Source organism: Triticum aestivum, chromosome 2A (genome assembly GCF_018294505.1).
Source record: "Triticum aestivum cultivar Chinese Spring chromosome 2A, IWGSC CS RefSeq v2.1, whole genome shotgun sequence".
NCBI lineage: Eukaryota > Viridiplantae > Streptophyta > Magnoliopsida > Poales > Poaceae > Triticum > Triticum aestivum.
Window position 1 is genome coordinate 714,215,840 of NC_057797.1, and position 23,025 is coordinate 714,238,864.

Below are 23,025 nucleotides of genomic sequence, written 5' to 3' on the forward strand. Positions count from 1 at the left end.
ATCAGGATTTGAACCCTGGTGGGTTGGGGATACCACTGTCCACCTAACCAACTCAACCAAGTTCGAGTTCGGAGTAGTTCTGGATGGTTTCTTTTTTTTAACAGTAGTTGTGCTCCTGCTGCTTTTAAGGAACCTGATCCAAAGAAGACATCACATCACGGTTTTTTTTAACACATCACGGGTTTGACCAAACGAACTCGTCCACGACGCAGAGATACGTGGGATCACATCAACGGTCTGTTTGGTTGAAGACTAATGTAACTAAGTCAAAATGTGGTTAGCCACACAAGTATGGCAAGCTACACAAGTGTGATTGAGAAATTGGACGCCAAACTTTGGCAATAGTTGATAAAGAAATTATCTCCATGATAAGTGGGCCATATGGGCAATAAAATGTGGCAAGCCAAAGTGTGGCAAAAACCAAACACATGTCAACTAAGAGCAACTCTAAAGGGCCGACCCATTTCGTCCGCCTGCATCCGTTTGGGTCGGCGCAGACAAAAGTGGTGGCCCAAATCCAAATCACGTCCGCGCCGACGCATTTGTGGCCCAAATTTGCGCCCCAAATGCGTCGGCGCGGACGCCGAACGGACGCTTCGTGCGCCTTCCTGCTATGCGCCGCGTCCCCACATGGCGGCCGTCCAACTACCCGATGCTCACGCGGTCAGCTTAATTTATAACGACGAGCCCACGCGTCAGCGACAGCGCTCGTTCTATTTTAAGCCGACTGTGCGGCGGGGCCGTCCTCATCCAAACTCGCCGTCCACATCTGCCATCCTTTGCTCCCTTGTCGTCGGCAAACCCTAGCCACCACAACCACAGCGAGATGGGCCTCTACTCCGGCACCAGCGGTGGCAAGGCCAAGGGCAAGTCCCCCGCCACCCCTTTTCCCTCAGAGTTCCTCCCGCCTCCGCCGGCGCCGGCAAAGGCAGCGCGTGAACGTGCCAGTGCACCAGGCGGAGTGGCACTGGCAACACCGCCAGCCTCTGTCGTATCCCGACGTGGCACTGCCGCACGACTGGCATCTGGATCCAGATAGGATCCCAGTGCCGGCGGCGCCATGGTCGGTTCGTGCTCATGCGGAGGAGGTGCGGCGCCGACGGGCGCTGCTGACGCCGGAGCAGCGCCGCGGCCCCGCCTACGCAACCGACTCGCCCAACTGGGCGAGCTGGTTCACCTTCGAGCACGAGGAGGCGAGGCGACGGGGCGTGCGCGAGGTCGACCGGAGGTCGCCGCCACCGGCGCTCGTCGTCCGCGAGGAGGACCAGGCGGCGGAGGACGCCTATCAGGCGGCCCTTGCGACCGTCTACCGGGAGAGCGAGGAGGACGAGCGGCGCAGGGCGGAGGCGGCAGAGGCGAAAGAGGAGGCTCGGTACGAGGCGGCAGTGGCGCAGGCCCTTGCCCTCTCCGCAGCGGGCGACAGCGTGGTGCCGCCGGTGGCCCCGCCGTCTCCTATCAAGCCGGAGTCGAAGCGGTAGCCGAAGCCGTCCCCCATCGAGCGCTACTCCTGGACGGGAGTAGTGCGCGAGTGGGTAAGCGCGCCGCCGGTCTGGATGGGAGCGACGCCGGCTCAGGAGGCGGCATACCTCGAGCACTGGCGCAAGATCAGGGTGGCCGAAGAGCGCCGCGACGGCGAGTACCTCGAGATGCTCGAGCGCGACCTCGAGAAGGAGCAGCGCGAGGCCGAAGAGGAGGCGCGCCAGGCCGCCGCTGCACAGGCGGGCGCACACCCCCGCGCCGGCACTGCCTGCGTCGGCACTGCCGACATGACGGCACTCTGGAACACGGCGTTCGCCTGGGCCGGGCCGGCGCCGACGCTCATCGACCTCACGGACACCGAGGACGACGACGATGCCTAGGGCAGCGCGCCGTCTCGTAGTTTAGGCTGTTTTTATTTTTTAATGCAAATATGGACACGCGGACTCTCGCCGGTCTTTGTGGCCGGCTTTAATGTTTAATTTGTGTTGTTTCTTTCTTTTTAATATGCATGCATTCATTTTATTTTTGCATCGTCAAAATAGGCTCAGGTCAGCGTTAGGCGCACGCATCGACCCAAATACAGAAGCAGACATCCGTGTTTGTCTGGCCAACCCAAACGAATAAAAAACGGACAAAATCGTCGTTCATTTAAAGTCGGCCTGTTAAAGTTGCTCTAACTATGACTGCTAATTTTTGGCTTGGCAAATCGTGGCAGGTAACGAAACAAACCCAAAATACGGCTGGGACGCCAAGAAACGCAGACATGGCTCGTCGGAGCTCTGAATCTCTGAGCAAGATGTGCAGTGCATTGCTGGTGCAGCGCAACACTGTCGGAGGACGAAGCTACTGGACTGGACTGGAGTAGACTATGGTGTCCTGTCTCTCTCTCTCTCTGATCTTGGACCCCCCGGCACCTAACGACGGAAGCTTTTTGCCTTTTTCCCCTGTCTCGGATCCTCGCAGAGATCTGGCGATCCATCCATCCCCCGACCTCTTCTCTTCCCCAGGCGCACATTGCCTCCGATTCACCGGCCACCAACCGACCCCGCGCGGTCCGGCATTGCCGCGCCCCAGCTCGCCGCCGCCGCCGCGAGCCGAGACTAGATGGGGTCGTTTAACGGCCACGTGCTGCCAGGGACGCTGTTCCTGGCGGTGGGCCTGTGGCGGGTGTGGTCCGCCGTCGCGCGCTTCGCCGCGGACCCGCCGGCGTTCCGCGTCCGCGCGTGGTGCCCCCTCGAGCTCCCCGGGGCGCCCCGCCTCCTGGAGCTCTACGTGGTGGCCGGCGGCACGCTCCTCGACATGTGCCTGGAGCTCGGCGGCGGCGTCCTCGCCGGCCGCGGCGATGGGGTCGCCCCGGAGTCCAGCCTCATCTACCTCGAGCACGCCGGCATGCTCCTCATGTTCTTCCTCTTCGGCGCGCTCGCCCTCCTCTCCCAGAAGCGCAGCAGGTGCGTTGCCGTCCTTCTCCGTACTCCGTGGATCTGTCAACTCTGTTCTTGAGTTTTTTTTTTAGTTGGTGTAAATTGTAATGCCATTCTTCAGATAGCTCAAAATTGGTAGAATTTGCGTGAAATTCGTAGCACCAAAAGTCCAGCTGAGACATAAATTTGGTAATGTTTGATTTCTTTGCATAATAATCTTTTGTTAAAGGTCACATTTTATTTGTTGTCAATTTCAGAAACATGATCAGCCAGTTTTGATGACCATCTCAGATAGATTTTCCTTGATGTGATAAGCTCACTGCAATGGCGATCACCGCAGGTACCTGCCCCTGACCGACGGCGAGCTGTGCCTGGTGGCGGCGGCAGCGTTCACGTCGGAATTCCTGCTCTTCTCCTACCACTCGGCCACTCACACAGGGCTGGAGGGGTACTACCACCACCTCCTCGTCATCCTCATCGGCCTCTGCATCCTCGCCGCCGTCCTTGGCGCGCTCTTGCCGGCGAGCTTCCCCGTCGACGTCGCTGCCGGCATGCTCATGGCGCTGCAGGGGCTGTGGTTCTACCAGACGGCGCTCACGCTGTACGGCCCCATGCTCCCGGCCGGGTGCGACCGAGATGCCAGCGGCCACCAAGTCGAGTGCCACAGCCGCGCCGCAGGGGAACGCGCCGAGCAGCTGGCTAACTTCCAGCTGTTCGGGGCTGTGTTCCTCGCCTTCGTCTACGTGCTTGGGTGCTATGCCGTCGCCGCGGCCATGTACGGGCACCTTGACCTGGCGGCCATGCATGACGAGCACGTCGCCGCTCTGGAGTGCCGCGGCGGCGCCGAGGAGTGCGTGGTCTAGTGGCGTCTGATTAGTAGTACATATCTGTAGCTCTGTTCTTGCCTCAGTATACTCAGTAGTAAGTGCAAAAACATCATGATGTGATGTGTTGCTGGTAGTAGTGCTGTTTCAATTGTGAGCGACGTTTGAATGAAACTTTGCAAATTGAGAAAAGTTTCAAATGGAAAATACTACTGCCAGAAAATACTCCAAATAGAAAGTGGAGACAATGGCAATAAACTGAAGTATTTTGATGAACAAAACTGAAGCCTTTCTTCAAGTGAGACTATAACTTGGCTAAATGTTTGGTGGACTGAGGGATTGTGAAGTTACCTTTGCTAGACGTAGATTGAGTCAGTTCCTCTTCACTCATCTTACAGGCTTCCAAACTTGTCTCTGAATTATATCATATAAGTTCATCGGTTATTGAGTTACAGGCTCATAAATGAGAAGTTGTGCATACCAACAATATCCACGAGCCATTCCTTCGCCTTAATTAATGATTCTGTCATTCATAGAGAGGAAAGGAACAAAGCAATTATCAAGCAGTGCACATGTATACAACTTTCATGACATAATAATTCCTCTCTCTGATACTAGGAAATAAGTGTCATGGTTTTAGTTCAAATTTGAACTACAACATAATTTCCGATCTGTGGGAGTACTAAACAACCATAACATAATTTGTACTCCCTTCGTTTTTATTTATTTTACATATTAGATTTGACTGAAGTCAAACTTCATAAAGTTTGACCAAATTTATAAAAAAAATGAACATTTACAATGACAAATCTATATGATGTGAAAGTATATTCAACAATGAATCTAATGGTATTGATTTGATATGTATATGTTAATATTTTTGTCTATGAAATTTGTTAAAGTTGACACAATTTGATTTTGACCAAAATTAATATGCGAAATAAATAAAAACAGAGGGAGTAAATAAAAACTAATATGCGAAGTCAAAGAAGGCGGCCTGCACAAAGCAAAGAACATACGAGAACATATCCCATTAGTCTGAGTACCATCAATATGCCTCCGGAGTCTTATACAAACCAAGTTGACGATAGTAAGTTTAGCCTCGTGCCTCACGGTGCGACTGAAGTTGTGGTGCTGGGGGAAGGAGATGAGCCGCCGCTGCCGGAAGCGCAACACGCAGGGGAACTCCGGCGAGCGCTTGCCCTTGCCGACCACGGTGAAACCGACCTCGCTGGGGGTGGGGGGCCGCATCGCTCTGGCGCCGTTGCTCGCTAGAGCTCGAAGTTGGTAATGCAGCAATCCACGCGGTAATTAGGCCAGCCGTTGCGCGCGACGGCACAGGGCCAACTGAGCTAGTGATCCATGGCGCAACCATTCCACGGCACATAAGCTACTATATCTCCTCGTCGATCGCCCCTGTCCACGACACTAACTGCTGCATCCAATTGAACTATAAGAGCATTTCATTTCCCTTGGATTGCAGTCCCATTACTTGGAAACGATTCTAACCATAAGAACAAAATTGGTGCATTACAAAAAAAAATGCAGTACTTGTTACTGATATGGAAGTACGCATGAAGACTCCAATGCGCACGGCCGATCAGTAAACAATTGTTTATCTGTTACAGAGGTGACACTGCATAAAAATCTGAGTACACACAACCCGGCAGATACAAAATGGAGCACACGGGAGTAAATACAGCATAATCTCTGTACCAAAACGGCAGAGGATAGCATCGTACATTGAATTGTACTAAGTTAACATAAAAAATACAGCATGAAAAACGTTCACCGGGAAAATTTCCATTGGCACCGTTCAAACAGCCCATTCCTACTTCCCGGCAAAAGGAAAAAAAAACACCATTTCTGCTCATATACCATTCAGTATTTGTCTTCCTGGGCGGTTTTCCTTGTTCGAAGCAGCATCTTCGTGGAAACTATTTCATTGTTTCGATGATTGCGAGTCCATCAATATATCCAATAACGAGACTGCACATATATTTACTCTGGTGAGAAGTTTTAAACTATCGAAAATGATTCCAATAGAGAACATATAATAGTGCGCAAGACAAAATATGTCAAGAACATGCAGATTCTCCTATTGTGGATAAATTAACGAAAGAGGGGAGTGTATTTACCAAACACCTAGCTACATACTAATGCTCAGAATTGATGTCTAGTGTCTTTACATTCATTTACCCACTAATTGCGTATATGCAACACTTTCAGTAAATATTGAGTCCATATCATAAATAATAAATCAAATAGTTTGTCCACGACTGGTTCAGAAAATAAGGCATGCATCATATGGTGTTTTCTCTTCTTTAGCCTAGCTAATTTACCTCGCATTTGTGTGACACACTTCTATTAAACATAAGAGGTAATATTACTGAGAGTCGCTAAACTTGTGTTGGATGCATAATACTCCCTCCGTTTCTAAATATTTGCCTTTCTAGAGGTTTCAACAAGTGACTACATACGGAACAAAATGAGTGAATCTACACTCTAAAATATGTCTATATACATCCGTATATGGTAATCATTAAAAATCTCTAGAAAAACAAATATTTAGGAACGGAGGGAGTAGTTGGATGTGCAGTTCGGTGCTAAATCTTTCAAAATACGTTTTTTTGTCATCAAACTTGTCATTTGGTGCAAATACGATCACTCCGTTCGAACGCGTTCGTATCCACCGCTAACCTGGCATGCGTGGGTCCACTGTTAGCCACCAACGCCGTTTTGGAGCGGTGTGTGCGTGGATTTTTTGCACAGACCCCTCAAGAAATAATTTTATTTGCGCTGACTCCCCACCGCTTCGTCTCCCGATGGGTCTGATGTGGAGGCGGAGGAGGTGGTTCGTCACGGATCCGGCTTGCCTGCTCCCTCCCCGTGCTCCCATCCGTGCTCCCACTTCATCCTACGGCTGTTTTTTTTCCCTTTTCCTTTCTAATCTAATCATCTCTCCCCTGATTTTAAGGGGGTGGGGCCGGGCCTTATTTTGTTCCAATCAAATCATGCCACGTATGCGGGAGCATGGATGGGTGCACACGGAGGGAGCAGGCAAGTCTCGTCCGTTCGTCACGGGCCGTCGGAGGAGGAGATGGAGGACCTGTGTCGAAGGCGTTCGGGTGAATCAGTGCGTCGTATGGTTAGTCTCTTCTCCCCTTTGTCTCGTTTCTCTCCTCTGCTCCCCGCTTTCTTTTCTATGGCGACACAAGCCGAGGTAGGGTTCCTGTTTGGTGATGCGATCACGATTGATTTCCTTTGTCTCGTTTCTCTCCACTTGATCCGTTCCCGTACGCGTACTGAGTAAACTATCTTTGCCATACGCATTAGATTTACATGGTCTAGTTCCCCTATTTGGCAATTCAAGCTAGGGGTTTTCCGGGGTTAATAACGAGGCAACTTTTATGTCTGAAAAGGTAAGATCAGAATAACAGATGTTTACTACTCCCTCCGCCCCATAATATAAGACGCTTTTGTAAGCTTTGTTAGTTTGCAAAAACATCTTACATTATGAGACGGAGGGAGTAAATTTTTGTGAGACTGTATACACCGAATATGTCTGCAAATTAAGTTAACTGAATATGTTGCACATTATGTGACTGAGATTGTTAACTGAAAATGATAATTATCTGTTTTATTGGGACTTAACAGATTAGTTAACTGAATTTGTTACCTGCCACAGTTTTAACTGAATTAGAGCACTTAACCTGTTAACTGAATGTGTGCGCAGAATATGTTAACTGAATTTCTGCACTAAACATGTTATCTAAAATGCTGTACTAAATTTGTTAGCTCATTTGTTAGGTGAATGTTAAGTAAAATGAGGCCTCAAGTAAAATTGATGTGAGTTGTGCACTTAATATTTTATACCTGTAAACTGAATTCTTGTGCACTCAATTTTTGTTCAGTGATTATTGTTGACCCTGTTTAGCCTTGATGAATGAATGAACTTTTCTCTGGCATATTTCATGAATGAACATGTCCTTTTGCTGGGCTAAAAAAGAAAAAGAAGAGCTTGTTCTGTTTAGGTTTGGAAGACAAATGAACTTGTTTTGGCTATATCTCTCCCTGTTAATTATGGATGATTTTCTTCTTGCAAATTATATATGTTCTCTTTTGAGCTATCTCTCTGCCTGGTAATAATCAGTATGTGCATTGGTTGAGTTCATGATGATGGTCACTGTTTGAAAAAGTTCATGGATAAATTTAGTACAAATCTGTACTGCATTTTTGCTGCAAATCTGTACTACATAACAACTCCATCATATTACCCAAAAATATATATTAATATCACAAATTTTTTTGGAAAGAAATCAGCAGTTGTTAACAAAACTGTTTTTTAAGTGCTGAATCAATACCAGGTTCAATTCTGCCAAAACTTTACCTTTTTCATCATATGGGAATAGCTAGTTCCCTTCCAATACGTGTACCAGGTTCATGCGTGTTATTTTAGCTAGTGTACCAGGTTCCATCATATGGGAATAGTTATGTTTTTTAAGTGCTGGGTCAGAAGTGGCTACACCCCAAAATATCTTTGAAGTGTCAGCTTCATCAAAAGAGACGTAAGATATAGGCAAAAGTATCCAGACTTAGGAAACAAACAACAGAGCATCAAAAAATCCTTTTTTTTTCCTTTTTCTGTATCTAGATTATATACTCCTAGTGTTGAAAAAAGAAGCTACAAAAGACAATCGATGCGATACTCTGAAATTAAAGAATATTGGGATTTTACCTTTTAGTGCTATTAATGTATCCAAAACGCCGAATGGGTTTGTTGGTAAAGTGAACCTTGTTCTCATACCTGCAAGCGTATAAACCGTTATTTTCTAGTCTAAAAATCTTACTACATCATTTAGCCTATGTGCCCTTGATGACAAAACGAACCCAAAGTCTTCGTCGATGTCATCGTTACCATTGATGCGTGGTGTCACTCAACTAGTCACACATTGATTGGCTGAAAGAGGGTGACCGGAACACAATTTTTTTTGAACAGAAGGCAGTTTGGAGGGCGAGGAAAAATAAGATTAAATGTCTTGCAGATAGTGATGGGGTGGTCCATACTGATCACAAGGTTATGGAAGGTATGGCAGCAGAATATTTAAAAAAAATATTTACTGCTGATGATTCTCTTAATACAGTCAACGTGGTGTCCTTATTTGAGCGCCTTATCACGGATGAGATGAATGAAAAGTTGTGTGTCCCATTTTCTGCCAAGGAGATTAGCGATGCTTTGTTTCAGATGGGTCCTCTTAAGGCCCCGGGTCCAGATGGATTCCCAGCAAGTTTCTTCCAGGAGCATTGGGCTATAGTTAAAGATGATATTGTTCAGGCAGTAAGGCTATTTTTTGAGCCCGAGGGTATCAACATGACTACTATTGTGTTGATTCCGCAAGTTGATGAGTCTGCAAGATTGTCATATTTTCGACCGATAAGTCTGTGTAATGTCATATACAAGGTTATGGATGGTTAACAGGTTGAGGCCTCTGTTGGGGGATATTATTTCACCAGAACAAAGTGCGCTGTCCCCGATAGGCTGATTACGGATAATGCTTCCATGGCCTTCGAGTGTACACACTTCATAAAGCATGAGAAGAATCCAGATAAAAAAATTGTGCATACAAACTAGACTTGTCAAAGGCTTATGATCGAGTGGATTGGAAGTTCCTGGAGCAAGTGATGCAACAAATGGGCTTTGATCATCGATGGATGAGATGGATAATGTCATGTGTCACCTCGGTGAGATACACGGTTAAATTAAGTGGAGCCCGCTTAGATTCATTTGCACCGTCACGTGGGCTACGGCATGGAGATCCTATATATATCACCATTTTTATTTCTGTTTATTGCTGACGGTCTAGCGGCTTTGCTAAAGTAGGATGTATCGGAGGCACATATTTCGCCACTGAAGGTGTGTCCGAGAGCACCAGGGATATCACACCTATTATTTGCTGATGACATCTTATTTTTTTTCGTGCAACGGAAGGGGAAGCCACACGGATCAAGGGAGTTCTTGACGAGTATGCTCGTGCCACAGGACAACTCATCAACCCACAAAAATGTTCTATTCTTTTTGGTGAGCACTGTCGACTGGGTGATAGGAAAGACGTGACGCGCGTTCTGGATGTCCAGAATGTAAACTTTGAGGAGAAATATCTTGGCCTCCCCACACCAAATGGAAGGATCTCAAAGGGCCGGTTTCAAAATATTCAGGAGAAGTTTACAAAGAGGTTTGTGTCTTGGTGTGACCAGATGGCCCAAAGTGAAGAGAGGATTTAATTAAATATATTGCACAAGCCCTCCCAACATACTTGATGAGTGTTTTCCGACTACCAGCATCCACCTGTGATGATTTTACACGCATGGTCAGAAATTATTGGCGGGGCGCCGAGAAGGGGCGTCACAAAACACATTGGCGTGCTTGGGAGAAGTTGATCCAGCCCAAGTCTCATGGCGGTATGGGGTTCAGGGAATTTCGTCTTTTTAATCAAGCATTGCTGGGACGTCAAGCATGGCGGATCCTTGCTTTCCCTAATAGTGCGCATGAGTGCTTAAGGCAAAATATTTCCCTTATGGTGAACTAGAGGATACTGTGTTCCCCGGCGTATCTTCTCCTACTTGGCAAGCAATTGCCCATGGTCTAGACCTTCTCAGGAAAGGGCTCATCTGGAGAGTTGGAAATGGTCGTTGCATCCGCATTTGGAGGGATAAATGGATTCCCAATGGGGGTTCTGGCACTCCGATTACATGACAGGGAAGATGTCGCCTTTGTAGAGTTTCAGAGCTACTTGATGAACATGGCGTGTGGCGGCTAGATGTTCTCAATAATTATTTTCGTCATGTGGACATCGAGCAAATTGTTAAAATCCAAGCCCCCCCCCCCCTCGAATGGACGAGGATATTCTTGCCTGAGACCTGAGAAAAGCGGTGTTTTCTCGGTTCGAATCGCTTACCGGCTGGCGCTAGATGATCGTTGTCGGCCCTCTTCAGTTGTGGCGAGCAGGGCACTGGACGGGCACGAGCCGTCTAGGCTTTATTATGGAGGTGCCATGCTCCTCCAAAGGTGTGTGTCTTTGCGTGGCATGTGGTTACTAATTGTTTGCCCACTTGGATTAATAAAAATCGCCGTAGTCTCGAAGTGTCCAACTTATGTCCTGTTTGTGCTACTGAGCCGGAGGACACCTTCCATGCTCTGTGTCGATGCCCCTAGGCAGTGGCGTTATGGCAGGCGATGGCGCAACAGTGGAGTATCCGGGACATCCGGCAAGTGCAACACACAGGGCCGGAGTGGCTCCTCCATGTCCTGCCTGATCTATCTGAAGAGCAGCGCCTGTGTACACTAATGACGATTTGGCGTTGCTCACACGTACGCAATGAAATTGTGCATGACAAGCGGCTGCCGCCAGTGGAGGCTTCAACGCGCTTCCTTTCGAGCTACATATCTTCCCTGCTGGCCTTGCAGAGTGACCCACATGCTAATCATGTCAAAGGGAAGATGGTCGCTAGTCCTCAGCTCAAAAGACGTCAAGTATTGCATGTGGTAGACCGAGAGGCTCAACCAGCCCGGTGAAAGGCGCTCCCGGTAGGCTGGGCAGCGTTGAATATTGATGGGTCATTTTCAGTTCAAGATGGTATAGGCGGAGCCGATATAGTACTCAGGGATGAATCAGGTGCAATCATCTATTCATCCTGCCACGAGCTTAGACATTGTGCATCTACACTTGAGTCTGAAATTGCTTCATATATGGAAGGGCTTTCCCTCGCTATCCAGTGGACGGCCATGCCGATTGTTATCCAGGCCGATTGTTTGGATGTTGCGAAATTGATTACGGGTACTGATGATGACAGGTCGGCTCATACAATGATGGTACAAGAAATTAGTAGATCACACCTCCAGAAAGGCAGGGAATTTTTAGTCAAGCATTTTAGGCTGGAACAAAACTCAGTTAGTCATTTTTTACCAAATTTGGTAGAATAAAGAAGCATACTGTCGTGTGGCTTCGCTCAGGACCAGACGGAGTGCCTGGTCTTTGTAATGCAAACTTGGCCGTCGCTTGATTAATAAATTCTCTTTCTCCTCTAAAAAAAACTAAGCACACAAGAAGTAATGTTTTCTGCATGAGAAACAAACAAGCCATGGCCGGCAGCATGTCAGAGGAGAGCCTCAACACCTGAGCCACGCGATGGGGCTCATTCGGCTGAAGATGAAATACGTGGAAGTGATGGAGTACATCTAAGAGCAGATCTCACTAATTTTGTTTTCTTTTGTTCTGCTTTACGGAGTTTGTCCATAGTCGTTTTGCGATTTTCCACCAGAAAAGAAAGCGCAACAGGAAAATGACTTAATATTATGGCCGTATGCATTACTCTGATAGCTTTTCAAAAAAAAAATGACAAGGATAACACAACCACACAGGTTTGGGAACCGGTGCTCTTCGTGTGTATTTATACCAGTGAAGGAATCAAAGAAGAAGACCAACAAAAAACGCAGCTGACCAGGAAAAGGCGATCCGGAAGGAAATGAGCCAAGCTGATTCGGTGCGTGCGTGGATGTACAATCTTTATCTCCTGGGTTCAAATTGTGGTGAATTCATTTTTGGGCTCTCGTTCAAGTCAATGGCAACCCGCCGAAACTACAGGGCGAAGTTTGTCTAAAAGAAAAACATGTATAAGCCGAAGCTAGTTAGTAGGAGTACTATACTAGAAGCAGAATTACCTGTGGGTAGTGGAGTCACAGAAAGAAACAACATTGTCTTTCGAAACTGTAACCAAAATCTGATGACCCTGCGGCCGGCCGACAACAGCAACAGCAATATTGTTATCCCAGGTTTGGAGTCCCTTGATTCGTCGAATACATTTGTTTGACTGCAAATCCCAGATCTGATTAAAAAAAGATACGGAGGAGATCGATGCATTACGTCAATATAATATGGTACTATCGATGCATTACGTCAGTACGTATAATACTAGTAATGAGGACGGGCTTACATGTGCGGTCCCGTCCCAATACCCTGCAACAATGTACTGCCGATCACCACGAGCAATAAAATAATCAACACTTTGCAGTAGTCTTTGCTTATAATCAGATTTCAACGTCGAGATAGGCGTGTCAGAATAGATGCTCCAGATCTGTGCATGGGTGCAAATTGGAACAAGGAAAAAAGGAAACTAAATTAGTACTCCTTTCAGTCCTTTTTAGTTCGCATATAAGATTTAACTGAAGTCAGGCCTCGTAAAGTTTGACCAACTTCATAAAAAAAGTTATCGATATTCACAATCTGAAATCAATATCAATAGATGTGTCATGACTTAAAATTTCATATTGTATAACTTTAGCATGATAGATGTTGATATTTTTTTATAGATACGGTCAAATTTTGTGAAGTTTGACTTTAAAGAATTCTAATATGCAGAATAAAAAAGACCAGAGGGAGTCAGTACGAGTACTGGTGCACTTTTATTAACTATTTACCTGTACTGTTCCGTCCCAGGAAGCACTAGCAAATGTGTCGCCCGTACCCTGCGGATTAAACTCGGCCCCAATGTACTGGTGCAGCACGTCACCCGAATGTGCTTCCGCGAATGTCCTAATGCATGCCCAGCCAGCCTCCCAGTTCCATAGTTTGATCTGCCGGCCACACGCTGACAGCACCAATGGCTGGCTCGGGTGAACCGCCAGTGAATTGACCCTGCCGTAACCGGCTGTGAATTGATTCAGTATGCCCAGTACTTTATTACATGAATACACCTGGATGAGCCCAATAATGGCAGTACCGATCACAAACCAATTCATCCGTGCGATAAATTTAACTGCACTAATCGGATAACCTTTATTTCCATCTTCACTGGCGTCCCATTTCATCACGTTTTCCTGCCCAGAAACGAAGAAAAAGTAATTCCTTAATCAGTTCGATATACTCTCCTTGTCTGTAAATATATGATGTTTTAGATATTGATACAAGTAATTCTGCAACTTTTTTCAGTCTTTGGCTACTAGTTCTCGTAGCACAACAATGTACTCCCTCCGTTCCAAAATTCTTGTCACTAAGACAAGAATTTTGGGACGGAGGAAGTACTTCGTATTACCAAAGATACGCAAAGTCTTAGACGTTGACAATGTTTAACCACGTCGGTACTTTTTATGTGAACATCATACTAACCTAAAATATATTAAAACTGAGCGCAATGCTCATGGCTTGGGAAATTTGGAATGAACGCAATTCCATGTTTTCCGTGGTATCTCCTCCATGTCTACTACAATATTCGCCAAGATCAAGTAAGAGGCCTACAATTGGGATCTATTGCTGGAATTTAGTCTATATTGAGGGCAGCCCAATAACTATTTCAAAAATTCTTAATAAATTTTAAAGGCCCACTTAGCCCATTTGTGCAAAGCAAGGAATACTACTAAAGTTTAGTCCCATATTGCTAGTTTAGTGGGAGTTGGACCTCCTTATAAGGGAGGTTCTTTTCCCACTTGTATGGGCATGAGAACAAGAGAGACATCCACGCGCGCTCCTCCTCCGCCCGCCGCGCCGCGCCGCGGGAGCCGAGCCGATGTCTAAATTTTGAGTCCTGTACGGGAGAAGGGTGATAAGGTTTTTGGGGACTTCGACCACTACTTCCCCGACGTCGACAACCTCCTCGACGACATGGCTGGCGAGGACACCGACCCCAAGTCCAGTGCTACTGCTGCTGTTGTCCCGTATGTGTTCTTCTTTCTGATAGATATCCTGCCACAGTTTCTCGTACTAGTATTTGCCCTAAATATGTTAGGTTTTACTTCATATATGCAACTAGTTCTACTGTCTGCTATAGATATGGTAGGCTACGTTTCATATATGCAGAAGCTATTTACCTTCTCTCTGTCAGAACGCATGACTTATTTTATCTCTACTATATTCGTCATGCTTTATCTAATATTTCTGTTAATAAAATCATTTGGTAAATTGCTCATACTTCCAATATCTATCTGGCGCGAAATATTTGAGATCTTTGATGTCGTGAGAGTAAAACTTTGGTGTTTAGGCCTTGTGTGTAAATATTTGTCATGTAAACTCCTTAATTAATATGATGGGCAAAGCTTTTGCCTCCGTTTAAAAAAACTACTAAAAAATACTAGTCTTGTAACTCATGTCATTTTTACTTGATCAATTAATATGTAACCACAACCGTTACCTTTTATGTGAACAGCCTGCTTAATCTAAAATTTATTATTACAACGAAAGTCCTAGTTTGCTACTTGTGTCAGTTGTACTGTTGATAAATTAATCTAAATAGATTCTTATATGATACGAGAAGTTGACGTAATTAAATCTTGACTTCAGGTTTGAAAAAGGTTCTGTATTTATGGACGTGTTTCCAAATAAGGAATGTAAATTTACATCATCTATATAATGTACACACTGGCATGCATGGCTTTGCGCCTCTATTTGCACTGGAGGATACAAAAGGCTACGTACCTGAGTCCGATGGTTCCAAAGGGAGACCTTTCCGGATATATGACCTAGCAAAATCCTGTGTGGCAGAATGAGGGTACTTAAAAGAAGAAAAGTATCGAATATTGCAAATCGTAATTTCTCACCAAAACTCTATTACCCCCTCCATTCCCTTATACAAGGTTACTATAAAAATTACATTTTGCATCTATACAAGGCCAGTAACAGTAATCGAGGCAAAAATTAATGATATTTTTTTGTACTAGCAATTTATTTAATACTTACATGCATGTAGTTATAATGACATTGTGTTACTATCTTCACATTCTTTCCTTGCATGCACGCAGGCGTATTAATAAACTCGGTTAACGAAAAGAAAAGTTGGCTTGCAAAGCAGTCATTAAATTTTACGCTGGTACCTGTAATCTGAGTTTGTCGGTGAAGAGTAACATACACATATCCCTAGACTATATTACTACCTTCATAGTGGGTAGTAATATAAATGTGGTACTCCCTTCATTTTTTTAGTCCGCATATAAGATTTGGTTAAAGTCAAACTTTGTAAATTTTGACCAACTTTGTAGGAAAAAATATCAACATCTACAATACTAATGCTATATGGTATGAAAATTAATTTCATGATGCATCCAAAAATACCAATTTCATATTGTGAATCTCAATATTTCTTTTATAAACTTAGTCAAAGTTAACAAAGTTTGACGTTGACCAAATCTTATATGCGGACTAAAAAAAACAGAGAAAGTAACATGCAAAGCTTCATTTATTAGGTTATAGACTCATATTATATTGGGACAGTGATATTGCTGGAATTTAGTCTATTTTGGGCAGCCGAATAACTATTTCAGAAATTCATAATAAATCCTAGAGGCCCACTTAGCCCATTTGTGCAAGGCAAGGGGCACTACTAAAGTTTAGTCCCACATTGCTAGTTTAGTGGGAGTTGGACCTACTTATAAGGGAGGTTCTTTTCCCACTTGTATGAGCATAAGAACAAGAGGGATATCCACGCGCGCTCCTCCTCCGCCGCCCGCCTCGCCTCGTTGCGACGCGAGTTGCGGGAATGAGCCGAGCCGATATCTAAATTTTTGCCACGCACTATGGGTATACGAAAGGTCACACGGAAGTTGAAAAGATTTCTGCGAAAGTGGAGTTCGAATGCGAACGGTGCAGCCCTTTGGCTGCTGGCTGTTCGCTTCACCTCCGTCTCTTCGTTTCGCCTCCCGTCGCTGCCCTCTCGCCTTTTTCTCTTCCGCCTATAAAAGGGAGGTCGCTCCTCCCAGAGAGATGCACCAGAACCTCTTCCTCCTCTCGCGACAAGTTCCTGAGCACTGCGCTGGTGCTACGATCTTCCCCATCCCGGCTTGCGGCGTGCACCGCAGGTCAGGACAGTAGGCCTTTGAAACCGCACCTTTTCAGTCCTGTACGGGAGAAGGGTGATAAGGTTTTGGGGAGTGCTTAGCGCGACTACTGGCTGCTTCATCACGGACGATCCGGTCGCCAACGACGACTTCTTCCCCGACGTCCATGACCTCCTCGACGACATGGCAGGCGAGGACACCGACCCCAAGTCCAGCACTTCTACCGCTGCTGTCCTGTATGTGTTCTTGCTCTCTCTGTTAGATGTCATGACACAGTTCTTTGCTCTACTTTCCGTCCTACATGTGTTAGGTTCTACTTCATATATGCAACTTCATCTAGTGTCCGTTCTAGATGTGTTTAGTTCAAGTTCATATATGCAGATGCTCTTTACCTTCTCTCTGTCCGAACGCATGACTTGTTTTATCTCTACTATATTAGTCATGCTTTATCTAGTATTTCTGTTAATAAAATTATTCGGTAAATTGCTCATATTTCCAACAATCCAAAAACCTTATTATAGGCAATTTACCCCGAGTGGTTTTGCTGCTTCCATGATACCTCCTATATTTGAGGGTATCCACTATAAGAGGTGGCGTGTGAGAGCAGTCTTATGGTTTCAAACCATGAGTTGCTATGACGCCACTCTCGGCAAACCTGAAGGGGAGCTTGATGCTCAACAGGCACAAGCTTTTCAGAAAATGGATACTCTGTTTAAGGCTGCTCTCTTGAGTGTTCTTGGTGAGAACATAGTTGATGCCTATGCATCAATTGATAATGGAAAAGATATGTGGGACGCACTCGAGGCCAAGTTTGGGGTCTCGGATGCAGGCACTGAGCTTTACATCATGGAGCAATTCTATGATTACAGGATGACTGAAGAGCGCTCCGTGGTTGAGCAAGCTCATGAGATACAGTCATTTGCTAGAGAACTTGAGCACTTCAATTGTATGCTACCTGACAAATTTGTTGCCGGAGGTATCATCACTAAGCTTCCTCCTTTGTGGAGGAACTTTGCTACCTTACTGAAGCATAAGAGGCAGGAGTTTTCCGTTCCGGATCTCATTGGCACTCTTGATGTGGAAGAAAAGGCGAGAGCAAATGACACACGTGCTCGAGGTATTGAGGGAGGATCTAGTGCCAATGTGGTACAGAAGCAGAACTTTCAGCCCAACAAGTTCAAGAACAAGGGCAAGTTTGATGGTAAAGCAAAGTTTGATGGAAAGAACAAGGCTGTCCAACACAAGAACTTCAAGAAGAAGAATGACAGGAAGAAAGGTGTCTGTCATGTGTGTGGGGATCATGATCATTGGGCTCTTAGTTGCCCTAATCGCTATGACAAGCGTCATCCTGGGAAAGGCGGCAAGACCGCTAATGTTGTCATTGGAGACATTGATATGAAGGATGCTGGGTATGGTATATTTCCCACTATTCTTTCAGTATGTCATTCTCCTGATTGGTTGATTGACACGGGTGCTAATGTGCATGTATGCGGTGATATTTCCATGTTTTCGTCTTATCAGACCGCAGGGACTTCAACCGTGCTGATGGGCAACGGTTCAAGTGCTTTTGTTCGTGGTGTTGGCACGGTCGATCTGAAGTTTACTTCGGGGAAGATCGTGCGGCTGAAAAACGTGCATTATGTCCCCTCCGTCAATAAAAATCTTGTTAGCGGATCTCTTCTGTGTAGATATGGCTACAAGCTTGTCTTTGAGTCGAATAAATTTTTAATATCCAAGTATTTAACCTTTGTTGGTAAAGGCCATGAGTCAGGAGGTCTTTTTCGTTTATCATTATCAGACGTTTGCAATAAAGTTGTTAATCATATTTGCAACTATAGTGAATCCAATATGTGGCATTCACGTCTTTGTTATGTTAACTTTGGTTGCATGTCGCCACTAGCGAAGTTGAACTTAATCCCTAGTTTCACCGCTGTCAAGGGATCTAAGTGTCAAGTGTGTGTGCAAGCTAAGCAACCTCGTAAGTCTCACACGACTGTGGAAATGAGAAATCTTGCACCACTAGAGCTCATACATTCAGATCTATGTGAAATGAATGGTCTTTTGACAAAAGGTGGAAAGAAATATTTCATGACGTTAATTGATGACTCCACTAGATACTGCTGTGTGTATCTTCTGAAATCTAAGGATGAGGCTTTGAACTTTTTCAAGATCTATAAAGCTGAAGTGGAAAACCAACTTGATCGAAAAATCAAGAGGCTTAGGTCCGACCGTGATGGAGAGTATTTTTCCATTGAATTTGATGCTTTTTGTGCGGAACATGGTATAATCCATGAGAGGACGCCTCTCTATTCACCTCAGTCAAATGGGGTGGCCGAAAGAAAGAACCATACTCTAACTGATTTGGTTAACGCCATGTTAGACACATTGGGTCTCTCCAAGGCATGGTGGGAGGAGGCGATATTGACTGCATGTCATGTCCTAAACCGAGTTCCCACAAAGAGCAAAGAGATAACTCCATTCGAGGAATGGGAGAAGAAAAGGATAAAACTCTCTTATCTACGAACATGGGGTTGTTTGGTGAAAGTCAATGTTCTAATTCCAAAGAAGCGGAAGTTTGGACCAAAGACTGTGGATTGTGTTTTCCTGGGATATGCTTTTCATAGCATTGGCTATAGATTCTTGGTTGTAAAATCTAAGGTACCTGACATGCATGTCGGTACGATCATGAAGTCGAATGACGTGACTTTCTTTGAAGATATCTTTCCCATGAAGGATATGGCTACCTCATCTAATCAGGAGATGCCTAGTTCATCGAATCAGGAACCAGTTACAATTACCAAACCTGCCATTTCAATGGAACACTTTGAAAGTCCTGTGGAGAAGAACAATGAAGTTCCTACTAGGAGCAAGAGACAGGGGACTACAAAGTCCTTTGGTGATGATTTTCTTGTGTATCTCATAGATGACACTCCCAGTTCTATTTTAGAGGCCTATGCATCTGAAGATGCTGACTACTGGAAGGAAGCGGTTTGTAGCGAGATGGATTCCATCTTGACGAATGAAACTTGGAAGATAACTGATCGTCATTATGGGTGCAAACCTATAGGATGCAAATGGGTATTCAAGAAGAAGCCTAGGCCTGATGGTACTATTGAAAAGTACAAGGCTCGGCTCGTGGCAAAGGGTTATACCCAAAAGGAAGGTGAAGACTTCTTTGATACTTACTCCCCTGTGGCTCGACTGACCACTATTCGAGTTCTACTTTTACTAGCTGCCTCACATGGTCTTCTCGTTCATCAAATGGATGTTAAGACTGCTTTCCTAAATGGAGAGTTGGACGAGGAAATTTATATGGAACAACCAGATGTGTTTGTACTAGATGGTCAGGAAGGAAAAGTGTGCAAGTTGCTAAAGTCTTTGTATGGACTCAAGCAAGCACCCAAACAGTGGCATGAGAAGTTTGAAAGAACTTTAACAGCTGCAAGCTTTGTTGTAAACGAAGCTGACAAATGTGTGTACTATCGCCATGGTGGGGGCGAGGGAGTTATCCTTTGCTTGTATGTTGATAATATACTGATTTTCGGAACAAATCTGAATGTTATTAAGGAGGTCAAGGATTTTCTATCTCGTTGTTTTGAGATGAAGGATTTAGGAGTGGCTGATGTCATTCTAAACATCAAGTTGTTGAGAGACGATGATGGTGGGATTACATTGCTTCAATCTCACTATGTGGAAACGATCTTGAGTCGCTTTGGCTATAGTGACTGCAAGCCCTCTCCAACACCATATGATGCTAGTGTGTTGTTTCGAAAGAATCGAAGAATTGATAGAGACCAATTGAAGTATTCTCAGATTATTGGCTCGCTTATGTACTTATTCAGTGCTACAAGACCTGATATCTCTTTTGCTATTAGCAAACTGAGTCGGTTTGTCTGAAAACCAGGAGATGTGCATTGAAAAGCTCTAGATAGAGTTTTGCGTTATTTGAAAGGCACTACAAATTATGGAATTCACTACACCGGGCACCCAAAGGTGCTTGAAGGGTATAGTGACTCAAACTAGATCTCAGATGCTGATGAGATAATGGCCACGAGCGGTTATGTATTCACTCATGGAGGTGGCGTTGTTTCTTGGAAGTCTTGCAAGCAGACCATCTTAACGAGGTCAACAATGGAAGCAGAACTCACAGCACTAGATACAGCTACGGTTGAAGCAGATTGGCTTCGCCGGCTCTTGAATGACTTGCCGGTTGTTGAGAAACCTGTATCGGGTGTCCTTATGAACTACAACAATCAAACTGTGATCACGAAAGTGAGCAGCTTAAATGATAACATGAAGTCATCAAGACACGTTCAGAAAAGGTTAAAGTCTGTCAGGAAAATGAGAAACTCCGGAGTTATTGCATTGGATTATATCCAAATGTCTAAAAATCTGGCAGATCCTTTTAATAAGGGTCTATCACGTAATGTGATAGATAATGCATTGAGGGAGATGGGTATGAGACCCACAATATAAGTTGTTCACAATGGTAACCTATTCTTTGTGATCGGAGATCCCGTGAATTAGATGTGGAAGACAAGCTGTTGGTCAACTGAGAGGAGAGTATCCTTACTATTCACAATGCCATTCCATGAAGATGCAATATTCTCCTTATCTGCATGGCAGGTTGATGTATATCTTAATGTGTTCTAAGTGGCTCATTTAAGCAGAGATGTTATCCTGCAGAACATCTTTTGAAGAACACACCTATATGAGTCTGATTGTCAAACGCCGCAATCTATGAGAGTAGGGTTCTCTTTAGTAAACTCATGAAAGGTCACGGAGTATGACGCATAAGCTTCACCCGCGGGAAAGACCCACGGTAGCCACGTATCGGTCAAGGCTTTATGTGAAACTAGATTCGCAGAAAACTTGCAGTTCAAGGCCCAGTCCACTGTTCAAGTTGCTTACTAGTATAGCATAGAGTTCTAGGTGGAAGTTCAACTTAACAATCTCCACTGCAGTACCGGTATATAAAACAGTGTTTTGGAACCAAGGGCAAATTTCTGTGTGCCTGTGGGATCTGGTGGGGGATTGCTGGAATTTATTCTATTTTGGGCAGCCCAATAACTATTTCAGAAATTCCTAATAAATCCTAGAGGCCCACTTAGCCCATTTGTGCAAGGCAAGGGACACTACTAAAGTTTAGTCCCACATTGCTAGTTTAGTGGGAGTTGGACCTCCTTATAAGGGAGGTTTTTTCCCCACTTGTATGAGCATGAGAACAAGAGGGATATCCACGCGCGCTCCTCCTCCGTCGCCCACCTCGCCACGCCACGCCACGCCTCGTCACGACGCGACGCGATGCGACGCGGGTTGCGGGAATGAGCCGAGCCGATATCTAAGTTCGAATGCGAACGGTGCAACCCTTCGGCTGCTGGCTGTTTGCTTCATCTCCGTCTCTTCGTTTCACCTCCCGTCGCTGCCCTCTCGCCTCCTTCTCTTGCGCCTATAAAAGGGAGGTCGCTCCTCCCAGAGAGATGTACCCGAACCTCTTCCTCCTCTCGTCACAAGTTCCTGAGCACTGCGCTGCTGCTACAATCTTCCCCATCCCGGCTTGCAGCGTGCACCGCAGGTCGGGACAGTAGGCCTTCGAAACCGCACCTTTTGAGTCCTGTACGGGAGAAGGGTGATAAGGTTTTTGGGGAGCGCTTAGCGCGACTACTGGCTGCTTCATCACGGACGATCCGGTCGCCGACGACTACTTCCCCGACGTCCACGACCTCCTCGACGACATGGCAGGTGAGGACACCGACCCTAAGTCCAGCACTTCTACCGCTGCTGTCCCGTATGTGTTCTTGCTCTCTCTGTTAGATGTCATGACACAGTTCTTTACTCTACTTTCCGTCCTACATGTGTTAGGTTCTACTTCATATATGCAACTTCATCTAGTGTCTGTTCTAGATGTGTTTAGTTCAAGTTCATATATGCAGATGCTCTTTACCTTCTCTCTGTCCGAACGCATGACTTGTTTTATCTCTACTATATTAGTCATACTTTATCTAGTATTTCTGTTAATAAAATCATTCGGTAAATTGTTTATATTTCCAACAGATATGTTACAATAACAGCTAAGTTATTCAAACTATCTTTCTCTTCATTAACTCATTGCCACATAAGCAAATTTGCTAAGTTGGACTCGATGTTACTGCTGAAATTACTCCCATTGTGGCTAGCCGAGGGAGTATCTATTTTAGTTGTTTTGTTGTTTATCACTACTTTTTATTCGACATAGCCTCATCCCGTGTTGCCCTCCGTGTGACATAGAGAAGATACACCACCCGTCGCCGTCCGAGGTCCTCCGCCAGCTTGTGTGGGTGCGGCCGCTGGCTCCTGCCAAGCTGGCGCCTGGCCCCATGATCAAAGGTTTTGGGGCGGTCGCTTCTCTCCATTGGTTGGGCCCGCTGGAGGCCGGTAGGCAAAGCTGGGGGGCTGCAGCCACCCCAGAGCTTGGTCGGCTCTCCTTCTCAGCAGGCAATGG

General features: G+C 45.5%; 2 protein-coding genes across 3 annotated transcripts in view; one reads left to right on the forward strand and one right to left on the reverse strand.

The window, feature by feature from the left end:
* Positions 1–2,300: 2,300 nt before the first annotated feature.
* Positions 2,301–4,000, forward strand: LOC123186115 (transmembrane protein 45A). The gene is made up of 2 exons (XM_044597908.1): positions 2,301–2,927; positions 3,241–4,000. The coding sequence occupies exons 1-2, from the start codon at positions 2,584–2,586 to the stop codon at positions 3,761–3,763; spliced, it is 867 nt and encodes a 288-aa protein (XP_044453843.1). The 5' UTR covers positions 2,301–2,583; the 3' UTR covers positions 3,764–4,000.
* Positions 4,001–5,393: 1,393 nt separating this feature from the next.
* The window catches only part of LOC123186116 (receptor-like serine/threonine-protein kinase ALE2), a 30,600-nt gene continuing 12,968 nt past the window's right edge, over positions 5,394–23,025 (reverse strand). The window contains exons 11-16 of one of the 2 annotated variants that reach the window (XM_044597910.1): positions 15,190–15,244; positions 13,200–13,598; positions 12,716–12,856; positions 12,444–12,592; positions 8,463–8,531; positions 5,394–5,713 (exon numbers count right to left, since the gene is read on the reverse strand). In XM_044597910.1, coding sequence (XP_044453845.1) covers positions 5,662–5,713; positions 8,463–8,531; positions 12,444–12,592; positions 12,716–12,856; positions 13,200–13,598; positions 15,190–15,244 — 865 coding nt within the window. In that variant the 3' untranslated portion in view covers positions 5,394–5,661. Of the gene's footprint in view, positions 5,714–8,462; positions 8,532–12,443; positions 12,608–12,715; positions 12,857–13,199; positions 13,599–15,189; positions 15,245–23,025 lie in introns of both variants that reach the window. The other variant, XM_044597909.1, reaches the window with a different exon arrangement.

Excerpts from the sequence above, each read along its gene's own strand:
- LOC123186115 (XM_044597908.1), top strand. The coding sequence starts at position 2,584 with ATGGGGTCGTTTAACGGCCACGTGCTGCCAGGGACGCTGTTCCTGGCG. Across the intron at positions 2,928-3,240 it reads CTCTCCCAGAAGCGCAGCAG|GTACCTGCCCCTGACCGACG; the intron begins GTGCGTTGCCGT and ends CGATCACCGCAG.